Source organism: Ascaphus truei, chromosome 1 (assembly GCF_040206685.1).
Source record: "Ascaphus truei isolate aAscTru1 chromosome 1, aAscTru1.hap1, whole genome shotgun sequence".
Taxonomy (NCBI): Eukaryota; Metazoa; Chordata; class Amphibia; order Anura; family Ascaphidae; genus Ascaphus; species Ascaphus truei.
This window is the reverse complement of record NC_134483.1, coordinates 389,330,788-389,348,067: the sequence shown is the minus strand read 5'-3', so window position 1 is coordinate 389,348,067 and position 17,280 is coordinate 389,330,788. Positions and strand designations below refer to the sequence as shown.

Genomic DNA, 17,280 nt, shown 5'->3' with positions numbered 1-17,280 from the left:
AGACTGCGGAGAGGAGAAGAGATGGGGCAGAGGGGAAGGGGTAGAGAGAAGGAGAGAAAGGAATGGGGAGGGAAAGAGATGGGGGAGTGTAAGAGGGGAATAGAGGGGGCAAAGTGTAAGAGGGGAAGTGTGAGGGGGTATAAGAGGAGAATAGATGGGGGAGGGGAAGAGAAGAGACGGACGGGGAGGCAAAAAGGGATGGATGGGGAGTGTAAGAAGGGAAGAGGGATGGATGGGGGGATGGGGGGGTGGTGAGGAGGGATGTGCGGTTCACCAGAATTTCACAATATCATTCTAGGGTTCATTAAGGGTTCATTAACCAAAAAAGGTTGAAAACCACTGGTGTAATATTTTATAGAAAATGTAAAATTCTGGGCAATAATACCTTGGCAGTAATCATGGATAAGATCATCAGAAATAACTGTAAACACAGAGGAAGGGGCAAAAATCAGGAGGGGTGGGTGCAATTGTGTTAGGGATCACAGTGTACAGCAGAGAGGATACGTACTGTACATGTGGTGAATGCGGTGACGGTTTATAGCAAAGGGACACAATACAAAGAGCTCTTTAGAAGTTTTAACAGTTGAAACATACTAAATTATGAAGAAGTGTTGCATTTTGTCCATTCGACCAGTTATGAACATTGTAATCAGTAGTTTGTCTTCTTCATTTTTGTTTTTTTAACAATGTGTAAGATGCAAATTTATAACCTTAAAAGCAACAAAATCAATGACTTGCTAAAACAGCATAATTAATTACAGAACATACAGTAACATTCTGTTGTATCTGTCCTTTGGGGACTCATTACCACAGAATGGAAATGTAGATAACTGACTGTTTACAGAAAAAGTTGGCTAACAAAAAAGTCTATAGTAGAAAATGGAAGGTGGGATTGCATCAGTGTATAGCATAATCCCATTGATGTAATGATTATATCAATGAGAAAATAATCATTCAATGAACCATTCTGAGACCCCTTTTCTGCTAAGAAGGCACATTTCAAGCCAGAAAAAAAAATGATTTTGTCAGCAGAATCTAAAAAAAAAAAAGCAGGTATTTAAAATAATGGAATATACAGATGACAGGAGTGGAAATGTATACCCGTGTGTTTTGGAAAAGTTTCTATGTAAATGTGCACAAGTTCTTATGTCCCTTTGTTATTTGAGATGCCGTAACTCAAGTAAATGTAGCCACGGTTTCCTTTTTGTCTTTGTTTTTGTAAAGTATTAACTGATAATGTAGAAGCCAGAAGCTTTTCCGAACGACCCGCCGCTTCCTTTAGTGAATTTACAGGAGCAGCGTGACATTCACTTTCTGCTACTGGGGGAATTTATGTATTACAGCCAATGGGATAAGGATGCTATTGTGTTTCATTAGCAAATGAAAAATTCAATGAATAAGTCATATACTGAAAGAAAGTTCTTCACGTTCTGTATTTGTTTAAAACCCCTAAGGATGGAACTTGCTAAAGGGCAACAGCGACATGTTTTTATATCATTACCATTCATTTACTTTGTGCTAAGTGTGCCTGAACTGTTCAGGTACCTCTGAATATAGGTTGCAGGAAAAAGCTACACTGAGTATTGTCACATAGTCCTGTGTCTCACAAAGTCTCAGAGAGTATCCTTAAAGAGGCAATCCGAGGTGGCGAATTTTGTTGCGAATTTAAAATATATATATTTAGGATTGAAGCAGGGGGTCTCCAGAGCTGAACCCCGGTAATTTCAGCTCTGGGGACCCCCTGATTCCGGAGATACTTACCTGCGAATTAGGTGCCGGTAGCTGCTCTCCTCGGCTACCAGGGTTCACAATATGTCTGCTGTTCAGAGATTTCCTGGCCTGCGGGCCAATAGGAAGCCGTGATGTCATCAGTGTGACTTCCTATTGGCCCATGTGATGCAGGAGCGTCAAAACTGAAATCCCTGCTTGCTGAGCCGAAGCAGCTACCGGCACCTACTTCGCAGGGAAGTATCTTCAGAAGCAGGGGGTCCCGAGAGCTTAAATTAATGGGGTTCAGCTCTAGATACCCCTGTCACAGGAGACCAGGCATTTACACCTTTATACCGGATCCTAACACTGAGCAACATGAGTTGATGAAATAAATTGCAGTTTATTCACTTAAAATAGGCAAACACACAGAAAAACATAAAATACATGAGAAAGACACACTTATTGGGGGTCTGGGCTACACAACTAGACTTTCCTAGTTGAAATAAATGAAGAACCAAAGTCTTTAGTTGACCGGGACTCAGCCCGAAATGTCCTGGAACGCAAATTGGCCTGAAGTTCCTAACACCACCGCTCTCTTTCTTCCGGAGGTGCTGAAATCCCTTGATCGGGAGTTAGTTCCAAACATCCTGGAACTATTTTCGGCTTGCAATCCTAGCCTCGACCGCTACGTTTAATTCTCAGCGCTTGGCCGCCAAAAGTGGGACTTAGAAAATATTCTGCCTTGAAATTTCTGAGGCCGGCTCGCTGCTATTTCTCCGAGAGCATCTTTTGGTACATTCAAATTTGCCGCTGATGTTGCTTAGAATCTGCTCTAAGGATTGGCTGAGGGATCTTTATAGTATTTCAGAGTTAATTCATGAAATACTACAGCCAATCCGAGCGTGGGATATTTCCTACCAGCTAATCAGAGCGATGCCAGTCTTTTGAAGCCGGGCAAGCGGATCTTGTGAATCAGCCAAGGGCATGCGCCAACCTGGCACCTCAGCCATTTGGTATGCAGAAGCCACCCACTGGTTTAGGCTCCTCCCGAGGACTTCCATTCATCCCAGAACGTTGGTACTCAAACCTAAACCTCCTGCCCAAATGTTCTTCACACCTCTGGCATCCTCTGTGGCTTTCATGTCCGATGTCTGAGTAGACACACTGCCACCAAGCTGGTAGCCCAGTGACTCACTCAGAACATCGGTCCGGAAACACCCAGCTCATTATACCGTGCATAAGCATATATGTACTTTAAACACACTGCTTAATAAACCATACATGTTATACTTTCCTAAGTCTTATGGTTATGGGGAATAGAATAAGAAGTTTGCACTTTATTCCTTACTAGCCATATTCTCCATACACTATAACTAGACTTAGACTTTAAAAATCCTCACAATCTTATCAGTGGTTGGAGCACCCCCAGAACCTTTTCTGGGTAACCTGGGCATTAACTGGGCATTCCCCCTTAACCTAGGGACCCCTTGACCGTTCCCGAGACACCTCACATCCCTATGCCCCATTTACCTTTCTGGTCTGTGCTGAAGCAGAGAATCCTAGCGGTGAGCCGGACAAGCGTTTTCAAGGGGAGATTTTGCCGGGGCAATGTGTCTATATGTATCAGGGATTCCGACCTGATTCCCAGGTACATTTTTGGGGTATCCAGCAACTCTGACCCCCAACTAGCTAGGCACATTCTGACAACACTTTCTCCTTAAAACCCCCTTGAAACTCATAGCCTAGCAATCTCTGCTTGATGGCACGCCTGGAAAGATAAAACACATAAATTCCTTATTGTCGCATAAATATTCACAATGCATATACAATCACTGGGCTCAAGAGCTGACACTCCTGAACCCCAATACATGGATCAGAGGTAACCTAACGGGCTTAACCTTTATTAATGAGCCGGTTTACCCCCTCACGTCACAACCCCCTGTTCCAATTCTCTCTCTCTCTGTGTGTGTATATATATATATCTTTAAATTAAAAAAACTGGCCGCCTTGGATTGCTCCTTTAAGCCACATTGCCTTGAGAAATGTTGATAGAGCACTCTAGTAATTATATACAGTATGCTGACCAGAGCCTTTTCCACTATGAACTTAAAAAGCAGGAATTGAGCGACTACAGTAACACTGACATCTAATATAGATTATCAGCACAACTTGAACCAACATGGCAAGCACGGCAGGGCTTGAAGAAGCATCTTGAAAATACTTTTCTTCGTGACATAATAGAGCTTTGAAGAGCTGAAAGCATATAACATTTCTATACAGCTGAAGTGCGCAAAGTTTTCTCCCTGCGCCCCCACCCCTACCTGCTCTCCTCCCCTGCTCACGCCCCCCCCCCCTGCTTGACTCTGGCGTCATGTGACATCACGTGCCATCACGTGACCCAGTGGCGTCATTTGACGCTGGGTTACCATGGCGACGCGTCGCTGAAGACCAGGTAGGAGAAGTTACAGAGGCCTTTGGGGGAAAGCGCGGGACCTCTGTAACCGCTGCACCCCCTGTTTGCGCACCCCTGCTGTACACTATATACAACTATAACAATTCAATGTACTATCAACTGCAATAAGGGTCATTTTTAGTGGAGGGAAATTGTTATATTTTACTTAAACATGAAATGCTGCTTTTAAAGCATTAGTAAGACCACACCTTGAATATGGAGTATAGTTTTGGGCACCACTCCATAAAAAAGACATTATGGAACTAGAGAGAGTGCAAAGAAGAGCCACCAAATTAATAAAGGGAATGGATAATCTGGTTTATGAGGAGAGGCTAGCTAAATTAGATTTATTTACATTAGAAAAGAGGCGTCTAAGAGGGGATATGATAACTATATACAACTATATTCGGGGACAATAAACAGAGCTTTCAAAAGGACTGTTCATCCCAAGGGCAGTACAAAGGACTCAGGGCCATCCCTTAATGTGGAGGAAAGGAGATTTCACAAGCTCCAAAGGAAAGGGTTCTTTACAGTAAGGGCAGTTACAATGTAGAATTCATTACCCATGGAGACTGTGATGCAGGAACAAGCGATATCTTCAAAAATGTTGGACATCTTTTTAAAAAAGAAATGTATACAGTGATATATTAAATAAGTAAACATGGGAAGGATGTTGATCCAGGGAGACATCTGATTGTCATTATTTGGAGTCAGAAATAAGTTTATTTTTCCCCTTATAAGATATCATTGGATTATATTCCATTGGGGGTTTTTTGTTGCCTTCCTCTGGATCAAAATACTGTAAATACAAATCTAGGATAAAGTATCTGTCGTCTAAATTTAGCATAGGCTGAACTTGATGGACATATGTCATTTTTCAACCTCATCTACTATGTAACAATGTTAAATGTTATTTTTATTTGATCAGTGTAAAGTTACAATTACTAACCTGAGAGTAATTAGGTTATTTCTTATTGGTCCTGAAATGCAAGTTATTGCCTCAGTGGTGGTTTGTAAAAATATACCCATTGCTTATAAAAAAAATAAAGCAGTACTGGTTTTAATAAAAGTTAACATTTTTGGCTGTCTGATTTTTAAGTTTGTTTCCCTCTTGTCTCTTTTAGAGGAGATCTGCACATTGGTGATAGCAGAGACCTTTCCAGAAGACGCAGGAACATTTACATGTACTGCAAGAAATGAATATGGATCAGTGACCTGTAATGCTCAGCTGACTGTTATCTCAGGTATGCCCCATCGAGATGCCTGTTATTCTCTTTCCTTTTGGATTCCTGCCATGGCCAATGATATCCTGGTCAACTTTATTTATGTTAATGCTTCATAGCTATCAGGGCCTCATTCATCAAAATGTCCTAGCCTTAACGCCAGGCTGGGTTATTCAAATACACAAAATTAATGAAGCACATCGAAATCTAGTTGCATCAGTGCCTTGCTAGAAAATCACTGACTAGGCCCTTACACGGGATGAAGACGTGTGTAGCAATGAGGGAACCAAATGAAATAGCTCTAACTTCAGTTAGTGTGACTGCTTTGAGTGAATAAACATTGGAAATGATCGGAGTTTTCTTCCATGGGTAAAACTCAAAAATACGGGTATATTTTTTTTCTAGAGATTCATAAAATATCAATATATAGTTATGCAATGTGACAGTATGGGAAAACACAGACATAGCTGATTGGGCCTGTGTTGTATTATATGAATGCTGACTGGACCGGTATTGTACTGGATTGCGGACTCCTCTTGCTCTGAAGCAGATCATTATAGACATCTCAAGTGGATAAAATAGTATATCCTGGAATAAAAAAAAAAGAGCATTGGGAAACCATTTGGCATATGCATCGACCGCTCCATAAACTAGGGAAGTAAATGTTGTCGGTGGAGAAGAAATAGGAAAAGCAAAGCCATTAAGCAGCATAAAATGTAACAGGCTTGTTATTCAGCCGTCTCATGTTTGACAGATCTAACCCGGGCAGAATTTTTTGTTGGGGATCAAAAGGGAAACAGTTACAGTCCCAGTCCCAGACACAACATTCGTTAATCTGAATTTAGTACGGACTTGTAGTACCTCTGCTTTACACCTCCAACTCATATTGCTCCTCTGAAGCAATTTTTTTTTTATAATAACTTTCATTTGTTGTTTTGCGAAGTTGTTGGGGAGAGGGTATAAAAAGACGAGAAAAGGGAGGGGTGGGGGGTAAGCAAATCTATGTACATCCTGACCGGGAACCACTGATATCACTAAGTTGCAGATGGAGCAAGGGTGGGTGCGGTGGACACAGGTGGGAAACGTGTGGTTGTAGCCCTTACTGACCCTTCAATCATACCCCTGGGGAAATTTGGGCATACTAAGAGGCACCCAGGTCAGACTGACAATAGGAGACTGTCTGCGTCCCTCGTGCCCATCTTTATCAACCAGGGGTCCCAGGTTTCCCTCTGTCGTTTAGGAAGCTAATCAGTTTCTCCATAGACATTGTGTAGCATATTTTTCTTAACCATTTGGGTCGAGCTTCGAGGACGCTGCTTCCGCGTGGCTGCCACACATCACTTGGTGGCTGCGACACAGCACTTGGTGACTGCCATAATAGGCGTGGGTATTTTCTATTATTGCTCCTTTTTTAACCCAAATTGCAAGACAACACAAAATAGGGTCCAAAATATCTCACTATGTTGATTGCGGTGAGCTCATTGGAAACAAACTCCGATTTGATCAGCATCACTAAAGGTTGGCTTCCAAAAATTCCTCATTGACATTAGAAAGTCCTTAAAATACAAAACAGATATAACTTTGGGAATATCTAACAAAAATGAGGCCACATCAGAACAAGTCGAGCAGACGCAAAAAGCCACAGCTGTGCAAAAGCACGGGGAGAGGGTTTCCACACTGTGTTTATTTAGCTTTGAACATGACAGTCAAATGATTAATAAAGTGCAATGTTCCATGTGGCAGCTAATTGAGTGATATGAAATTATTTCATTCTAGATATCATACGCCATACTGTTCATATGTGATCCATCATCCCAACCTGTCTAGTAATGTTCCTTGTGGTTTATTAGGTTGAATTCATTTGTTTTCTCTTTTCTTGTACAAAAATGAATAAGATCCACGTGGATGTCCCTTGACACAAATGCCGTCATAAATAACACAGTGCACATCTGACTGTATGCAAGGAACCATAGCTAGCTCCGCATCATTAATGCAAATCAATCATTTTTTTTACTGATTGTGTTTCCATCAAAATAATGAATCAATTTTTTTTCCATTTAATGCAAATATGTTAGCCAGACAGATTAACTCCTCTTCAGATCTGGCAGCATGTTTTAGTGCTGGAATTAAGGGGTCAAAATAACAACCTTTGATACGTGATTCATCCTGTCGTGATGTGCGTCTTGTCATTTACATTGAATTCCTTTACATGAACCTATTGATGTACTCCAAAACTGCTCATTGACACAAAATAGGCAAACGGGCATACTACTGTACGTGGATACAGTGATATTAAAAGGTGTGTGACCACATGGTCCATGTGCCCTTCTCATTACGTATTAATTCCATGTTCTTTTTATAACTTGTTTTATTTCAACATAAATGTTCTAATGTATCCAACAGAACTTACAGTGTGCATAAATCAGACACACAAAGTGTGCAGCAGTGTCTTTTATGCATGGCATAGGGGAAATTGTTTGTTACTGTAATACAAGCTAATTTACGTGTTGGACATATTGCATAAGACTTGATCATCTGGTAAAAAGGAACTCTTTGAAAATTACAATTACCGTACAATGAGAAATATGGATAGGCTTCATAAAATTCATTTTAGCTTCCATTACCTTTACACAGAACACATATTTGTTGCTCACCATTGTTTGTTACCATTATAACAAAGAACACCTGAAATAAATTCAATACATTTATTGTCACGTTACTGGAAGTCAAATGGGAATTTCAATATATGTCCCTTTCTGGAAACATATTCATTCACATACAGTATTTTACCATGGCTTTTTTTGATTTCTTTCTGTTAGCAAACAACGAGCATACCAGGAATGACGTGTCAAGTGGAGACATTAGTAGTTATGATTTCCAGCCGTTTTTACCACCTCCTATGCCTGAGAGTAGCTGGCTTGAAATTTCATCAAAGAACACTTCACAAAGTTTCCAGGCCAGCAATGAAGACTCAAACCCCAACTTCGAAAGAAGTCACCCGCAGCTCAGTTCAGTGGGGAACAAAAGCAATGGCGTATACCCCAACAATGGCGTAAATGGTGTTCATAGCAATCAAGACAAAAAATATATGCCTGCCACATCTCCACTTACAATTTTGTCACCAACTAAGGAGCCTCCACCAGTACTAGCCAAACCAAAACTGTGAGTATTTTAAACCTTATGGTATTTTTATGATGCATTTATATACAGATTCACACTGGTAGCCTCCCCCCTGCGTTTTGCTAGGTGGGTCTGTTAGCAGCTGGAAGCAATCACATCATGCTTGATATGAGACCACACAAGTCTACCCAAAGGTGGCAGCCTTTTATTGATGTTTGAGATGACCTGTTACAATTACCCCCCCAAAAATATTATCGCTAACCGTCCATGAAATTGAATGTATAACCTCTGTTTCTCTAATGTAACCATGTATAATAATAACAGCTTTAATCCATATAGCACTTTGTCTCCCAATGTAACTCAAAGCACTTCACATTTACAGTATAGCACATGGTGCACCGCACATAGGATGTTTTACAGACAAAGTCCCTGCCCGGATAACTTTATATCTATGTTTTTAGTGCCTGAGGCACAGGGAGATAAAGTGACTTTACCAAGATCACAAGGAGCAGACACCAGGAATTGAACCAGGGCTCTGATTGAAACTAGGTGTCATTGTTTACAGAGTCGGTGTCTTTATTCACTGAGCCGCTTCTCCCTGTATTGTCATTATAACTCTGTGCCCAGGACATAATAGAAATTGTGAGGTAATTCTCAATGTATTAAACATTTTATAAATAAATAAGTAGCCTACATCTATCACTTACTAAATTTTCCTCCTCACCTTTGGGATTATACACTCTCCTGCCCCTCCTTACATCTCAGCCCTAGTTTCTTGCTATACGCCGTCCCGACTCTTGCGTTCTGCTCAAGGATGTCTTCTGTTTACCCCCTTTGTATCTAAAGCCCTCTCCCGCCTAAAACCTCTCTCTGTCACTGCCCCACACCTCCGGAATGCCCTTCCCCACGATATCCGACTGGCACCTTCTCTCTCCACCTTTAAGACTTATCTAAAATCACACCTCTTTAACTAAGCATATGTGTAGCTCCGCTGGCTGATAGTATACATCTCGGATGCACTGACCTTGAGCCCTTGCAGATGCACTGACCTTGAGCCCTTGAATATGCACTTAACATAACACCCTCCTACTGTCTCTGTAAGTTCTCCAAATTATCACTTAGATTATAAGCACTTTGGGGCAGGGACTCCCTTTCCTATTGTTACGGTCATGTCTGAAACGCTTCTTCCCATGATGTTTTATATTATTATTTCATGTTTATTACTGCTGTGAAGCACCATGTGCCTGTATAGCGCTATATAAATAAAGATATACATACAAATATGGGGTCTGGCACTCCATAGGCACATGATGTAGTAGCTACGTCAAAAAAGTACCCGCTCATTGTACTGGTGGAGATCGCGTCCTGCGCTGCTATGGAACACAGGAAGTGACCTACACTGATAAGGAATGGAATGGGGATGACTCCTCTCCTTCCATTCCGTCATCAGTGACAGAGCGATCACGTGACCACTTCAGGGTTCCGTGATCGCGAGTGCCGGAGGAGCTGTGGCACTCTTGTGTAGCAGCCATTACGGCACGCAATGGGTTAATTAATAATAATGTGCAGTCCCATCTGGCACCAAAAAGGAGTATTAGGCAAAGAGATGCACATTTTACTGTTCCTAAAACATTATTCCAGACTGATGGCCATAATTTTCTTCTCCACTTATTGGTTTTCTTGCCTGTCGAGCATAGACATAACAGCCTTATAATTTCTAACAAAAGTTCCAATTTTAAATATGACATCATTCTCCATTCTTGAAACATGTTTTAAATCAATGTGTTACTAGACTTCACTAGAGCAGGTGTGCGCAAACTGGGAGGCGCGGTGTTTTTCTGGGTTGGCGCAGCAGTTGCAAAGGCCCCGCGCTCTTCCCAGGGGCATTTAAATTAAATGCAGAGGGTCCGCGCGAGGCCTCTGCAACCTCAACTTACCGTGATTCAGTCGGCTTCTGGTCACGTCGCCATGACAACGCGGCGTTTTGACGTTGCGTGGTCATGTGGCACGTCATCATGGTAACACGCGGGAAATGACGTTGCAGGGTCACGTTACTTGACGTCTCGTGACCCTCTGCGTCATTTGACGCCGGGTCCCTGGAGAGGGGGGGCGCGAGCGCTGGGGCCGGCACACAGGTGGGGCGCAGCAAAAAAAAAAAAACTTTGCGCACCTCTGCACTAGAGAACGGGGGACATCTTAACCCTTTATTTTTTGTTAAATCCAGATTTGAAGTGCCAGATTTAATTAAAATTGAGTGTGGGAGAATTTTTAAAAATGCACCTTTAATTTCATATGCAAAATTAAAAATACATAACTGCTTATACTGTAACAGTACAGCTCGGTGATTACCAGTCTGCATTATCTGCTGCCTTTATGGTAATATTATAATTAGTGGTTTCATTTGGGATATATCAAAAGGGCTAATCTACCTATGTGGCTAGAGTCATAGCAGAGAGTCGGAACAAACGTAATTATGACACAATTCCTAACTGAGATGAATGATTCTACCTTAACAAGTAGTTTTTAATAGAATGCATTACTGTGCCTAAAATGTCAAAATGATATATAAACTTGCGTTAACCTACTTACAAAGCACCTGTTGACTTTTCTGTTTGCTGAGGTGTATGTTCCTGACTGGGTAACAATGTGCTGTACCATTTCTTGATGAGTGACTGAGTGCTTCAATTATCGCTCCCTTTTTGGCTTATTTATTTGGGAACATTGGTGTACTTTGCATTCTGGCATCAAAAGTTGAAGAAAAGGGGGGGGGGGGAAACACATTAAATGCTTTCCAGTTTCTTAATATATTTTCGAAGTACTTAGTAAAACATGTTTCTGTTATCAGAGTCTAAGTACATGTGTTTTAGAACGCAATACTCCTTGTAGAGAGGTAGTCCTGCCTTCGACAAATGGGAACTCTGGGTAGTGGAAAGTTTGATAGAATAAATGTAGTTTATTGCCACCTTCTTAAACAAAATCTGAGAGTTATTTTTTAATATTTTGTCAACTTGTAACTGTTATGGCAAACGAATGGTTTGGAGAGGTTTTTTTTACAATTCTTATTAAATGTCTTTTAGATTGATGACTATTTGCTAGTCCTTAAAGCCCCAGGTAAATTCTTAGCGTTTCTCTGTCCTTTGTTTGTAAAGTTATTATGATGCCAGCATTAGTCAAACAGGTAAACATAAGGAGCTAATATGCTTGATTTCAGTGTTCCTGACAAGAGGGTCTACAATTACATATTTATTTTCCTCAAGATACAAATAAGTAGACTACTTTAAAGGAGCACTACTGGCAGGGTTGGTCTGGGAGCCCAATTCTTCCCAAGATAATTACCTCGGTAGGTGCTGCCGGTATCTCTGCGCAGTTTAAATCTCCCACGTCATGTGGGCCAATAGGAAGCTTCAAGGGATGACGTCACGTCTTCCTATTGGCCCTCAGCCCTGCTACCGTCACCCCTTTCCGAGGTAAGTATATCAGGAAGCAGGGGTTGCCCGGAACTTAAATTAATGCGGTTCAACTCTGGACACCACCTGCTTCAATCCTTTTTTTTTTTTTTTTTTTTTTTTTAAACACACATAAAAAGTGTTGCAAAGAGTGCCTCTTTAAGGGTGATTTTACATAGAAGGACAATTACACTTATTAATTAATATTAGAAGTTGTTTAATTTTTCTGACCTGCTACATATAGCTGCCCCATGTTTTAATTTTTTTATTTTTCTCAGAATAATGATGTCTAATGTGGGTGAAAACCTTTTTTTTTTAATGTTATCTAAGTAGATCTGTCTTTATTCGCATCACAAACCCCAGTGTACATAAACAATCACGTTGTGTATACTATGTACAGATGTTTAGGTATTTCTTTCCTGTTTATAACATTTAAAAAAAAAAAAACTTGCATAGCTTATTTTACCTGTGAAACTAATGCACCTTTTACGCCTCTAAAATAGTAGAAAGTATCCGTCTTTTCCTGGCTAGGTTCTGCTGTTGGCACCATTGATGTAGCTGGAAACTTAATGCATCAGTATCACGTTCCATGATTATTACATGAGAAGTGCAGCACCTGTTACCTTGCCCCTCTGTATGGGATGTATGGCAAAGATCCATTCTTTTGAATGGGAGTTAATGAGTGCTAAAGCTTAGCACCCTTTTGTGTATCTGTGCCTGTGCTCAGCAAATAATATGCAGAAGTGCCATACACTTTTGTTAGCAAAGTCTGAGGGTCTTACAAAGGAGCTCAGAAAAATCAATATGACCCCCTTCCATTTTCCTGATGTTGTTCTGGGTACATTAACTTAATATCTTAATTGTAAAATACCTAATGCTCTTATTTAAAAAAAGAAATGGTTACCTTTCAATCAACCTGTATTTTTCTTGAAGTTGTAGGATTACCGGGATATTTGTTTGGGATGCTGATAGAGAAAAAAGATGTTTATTTGCTGCTTAGGCTACAGGGCTATTTTCCTAAGTGGTGCTACTCCATAACACGGAATACACCTCATGGTCCATTGAAGTGAATGTGTTATAGATGTAGCACTGGTTCGTAAATAATGCAGACCAACAGAAACCCAAAAATGTACCAGCACTCCACATATATAATGTATATGTCTCAATTCCAACGGCATTCCCGGGGTGCTACCAGGGACCGACAAAGTACATTGGAGCATATTGTGACATTAAAACACACAAAATCCAAGTGGAGCATGGGGGAGAAACAAAAAAACATTTAAGTGCAGCAGAATGGCAACGTGGAAATAAAAGCCTCCAAATGACTTGGCTCTAATGGATTGACTACTTACAAGATGTAAGAGTCAAATAGGCAGGGTTGACTCAAACAGTCAGTGGCAGATGGGTGGTGCAGTTTTCATCAGAGTGGATCAGGTCCTCAGGATGAAGTGCCCCAATATTGAGAGAAAGAAACTGGCATAGCACAGATCACTCAAGGTATAAAGATTTTATAACAATAAAATAATGTACTCACATTCTAACAATTAAAAACGGGCATGTCACACTGCATTAGTGTAGGAAGACTTTAGCCAGCCAGGCTCACCGTCTCGCAGCGTTCCCCACTCCTCCGCCTCAGCCTCCGGTCAGCTGTTACACTGTTCCCACTGGCGTCTGACGTCACTTCCGGTTTCGCCGCTCGGTAAGGGCTGGATCTTCCTGCAACTTCTCTGCTGTATGCTCCGCTCTGGATGAGGCTCCCACTCCTGACGAAGTCGACGGTAACATGTGACGAAACACGTAGAGTGGGAGCCTCATCCAGAGCGGAGCATACAGCAGAGAAGTTGCAGGAAGATACAGCCCTTACCGGGCGGCGAAACCGGAAGTGACGTCAGACGCCAGTGGGAACAGTGTAACAGCTGACCGGAGGCTGAGGCGGAGGAGTGGGGAACGCTGCGAGACTTTGAGCCTGGCTGGCTAAAGTCTTTCTACACTAATGCAGTGTGACATGCCTGTTTTTAATTATTAGAATGTAAGTACATTATTTTATTGTTATAAAATCTTTATACCTTGAGTGATCTGTGCTATGCCAGTTACTTTCTCTCAATATTGGGGCACTTCATCCTGAGGACCTGATCCACTCTGATGAAAACTGCACCACCCATCTGCCACTGACTGTTTGAGTCAACCCTGCCTATTTGACTCTTACATCTTGTAAGTAGTCAATTCATTAAAGCCAAGTCATTTGGAGGCTTTTATTTCCACGTTGCCATTCTGCTGCACTTAAATGTTTTTTTGTTTCTCCCCCATGCTCCCCTTGGATTTTGTGTGTTTTGCTGTTACTATGGGGAAAGAGTGAAGACTACCCCTTCCAGTGGGTTCCAGAGCAGGGGATGAAACTGTATTTACTTATTACTATCACTTTCTCACTTATTTAAGTTTTCAATTAGTCACTTATTAACAGTGTCCACTTTTTATTTGTTTGCGCCTGTGTTCACTTTACCACTATACATATTGTGACATTGACAAAAGGAAACATAACAATCCCATCAAACAGAGTACTCCGAGATAATGTCAATAGAATTTATTATGGACATAACATAAGTGAAAAAGTGGGAAATAGAAAAAGTACCACTCTAACTTAAATCACAACCTAACACGTAAACCTAAATCAATAACAGTACATTACATAGAATAAATAAATGACAACGGGAAGAAAAGCACACAATAGATAGGCAACTAATAAGTGACATCTTCAGTTTGTATTTCCCATAATCCTTGTCTTCAGTCTTACCACAGTATGACATGTTTTGGGTGAATGAAACAGGATTGGGGTACCTGTGGAAGACATGCAAATACACGTATGGGTTCTTTGTTGTGTTAAATAGAGTGATTTTTTTGTCATTTTATACCCATTATAAAAGCAATTGGCATAATTATTCACTTAAGTTACAGTATTTGATTTACAGTAGCTATTTTTGTTACAGAGGTAATGATTGGTCATTTAATAATAAGTAAACTGTTTTGAAATGGTTATAATATCAAGAAGCAATTGCCTTTATGGAGATAGCTTTGTCTGGAATATTCTGCTACGGAGACACTTAATAGCTCTGTCCTAAAGTGCAGACATTACTCAGGCTAGAAGATAAATCACATTGTACATAGGAAGACCATGGTAGGAACTGTCCAAGCCGTATGATAGTTCTAACCACATAACTAAGTGTCAAGCCAAAACAGCTGCCAATGTAACTCAACAAGCAACCAAACCTGACTGTTAGAATTATATCATCACAAACTTGGCTTATTGTTTTAACAAACACAAATCCTGATGTTTTCATAGAAAAATGTGCTTATGCTTACAGTTGGTAAAGAAATTGAGGAAGAACTTTAAAGCAGTCTCCACATTTTTCTCATATCTTGAACAGAGCACATCCAGAGCTCTGGAGATGCTGTTCTGAGATCCAGGAGCAGTCAGTTTCAAGAGTTATTTTCATGTGTGTGTGCCAGTGAATGAAACCCTGTTAAAGCACTGGGGTGAGCTAGTGGAAAGCAAAGGTGTTGTGGTTCCAGTGATGGCTTCCTATTGTCTCACTGACCAAGGATAAATCTGCTACGGTGGTGATGTTATTGATAGAGATGGGCGATTTTCTTTTGGGCAGATTTGGATCCGCCTCGGATAAGCTGGTTCCTATGGTTCGCGGATTTCTGCGAATCCGTCTCAAAAAGGGGCGATTCGTCTTTTACGGATTTTTTTTTATAATATAGCCAGTCAGAATGAATTAATTCAAAGTAGTGTGTATACCATATATTATAACCATGTTACTTTTTACATTGGAAACATTTTGAAGTCAACTGTACCATGTCCCTGAAATAATCTCCCTGCTTGATTATGTTACTCGATTGCATATACAGTAAACATCCAAAACTTTAATTCTTTGGACTGAAAAAAAGGCAGCGTTGATGGATTCCATTGAGCACACAAGTGCCCATTTTAGATATGCTATGTACATTAGAAATCTTGTGTATATGCCAAGACCCTTGCGCATAACAATACATGTATTGTTTTATATGTTTATAAACCAATCCATAATAAAACCATCATTGCTGCAGTCTTGCAGACTTGTTGAAATATATTGAATATATTTTCTTTGTACAGCCGCCTAGTTTTCTGTGTTACAATGTCACAATGCATAAATATTCCATTTGCCTCCAGACATTAAAAAAGTTATCGTGGGTAAAAAAAAGTGATAAAATCCCTCCACCATACAGTGTACAGTAAATAAAAAATACCATGTGTGGTGCATTTGCAGGTCTCAGAGGGGTCTGCAACCCTGTCTTTCCCCATTATCGCTTAGCACAGGGGTGCGCCAAGTGGGGGCGCTCAAGATTTTTCAGCAGGGCGCGACGGTTGCATAGGCCCCGCGCTCTTCCCCACGGCATTTAAATTAAATGCAGTGGGATCGTGTGAGGCCTCTGCAATATCTCCTACCTTATCTTCGTCGACTCGTCGCCATGGCAACGCGGCGTCATTTGACGCCGTAGACAAGGAGGGAGGGGGCGCGAGGAGGTGAGAGAAGGCAGGGGTGCGCAGGGGGGAAAAGTTTGCACACACCTGGCTTAGCAAACAGTGCTTCCACTGCAACCAGGGATTCTGGGTAATGACATTTCCCCCCCCAAGAACTGTAGCTTAGTCTTTTGTCAGCTGAGCAGTGCACAATAATCTTTTCAATGACCTGCATCATCCATAACACAAACCATGTCACGTTTGTAGGGGCCTGCCGCTCATTGCACGCACATAAGCAGAAACTTGAAAAGGAATTCTAGATGAGACGCTCACGAGAAAAGTCTGTACTACTGAAACTGTGACTTAAACATGTATTCAAGTGCAAGTGATTTCAGTGTAAATATGACACCCATGATAAAATATCATCTTGAGTTCTGTAACTATATGGATGCTAGAAAAAGGAATCTACAGAAGAGATGCAGTCTCGAATGTTCATGCGTTAGAAAATCTATACAATATTTCCATAGTGTTTCAATAAAACATACATTACAGTGTATGATGAATGCCGAAAATAAACTCACCAGTTGTTATTATATATTGTATCTGATTTGTACTCTATAATAGAAATGTGCATTCACGTGTTCACAACTTATTAGGTATTCCTACAACCTGAGTTGGCTGGATACATTTAGGAATCACTTCTCTATTGGTGTCCTGGTTACTGAGAGAACCCTGCAACACTTTACAAATGATCATGAAAACATACTTGGAATTTGACTAGTGTCGTCAGGTCAACATGGTGAATTACTCAAATTAGACCAGGGTTTT

General features: G+C 40.9%; 1 protein-coding gene across 3 annotated transcripts in view; it reads left to right on the top strand.

Annotated features, from left to right (window-relative positions):
- PALLD (palladin, cytoskeletal associated protein) overlaps positions 1-17,280 on the top strand; it is a 187,812-nt gene that overhangs the window by 14,198 nt on the left and 156,334 nt on the right. For all 3 annotated transcript variants that reach the window (XM_075611686.1, XM_075611678.1, XM_075611669.1), the window contains 2 exons: positions 5,287-5,406; positions 8,205-8,547. In XM_075611686.1, coding sequence (XP_075467801.1) covers positions 8,285-8,547 — 263 coding nt within the window. In that variant the 5' untranslated portion in view covers positions 5,287-5,406; positions 8,205-8,284. The remainder of the gene's footprint in view (positions 1-5,286; positions 5,407-8,204; positions 8,548-17,280) is intronic.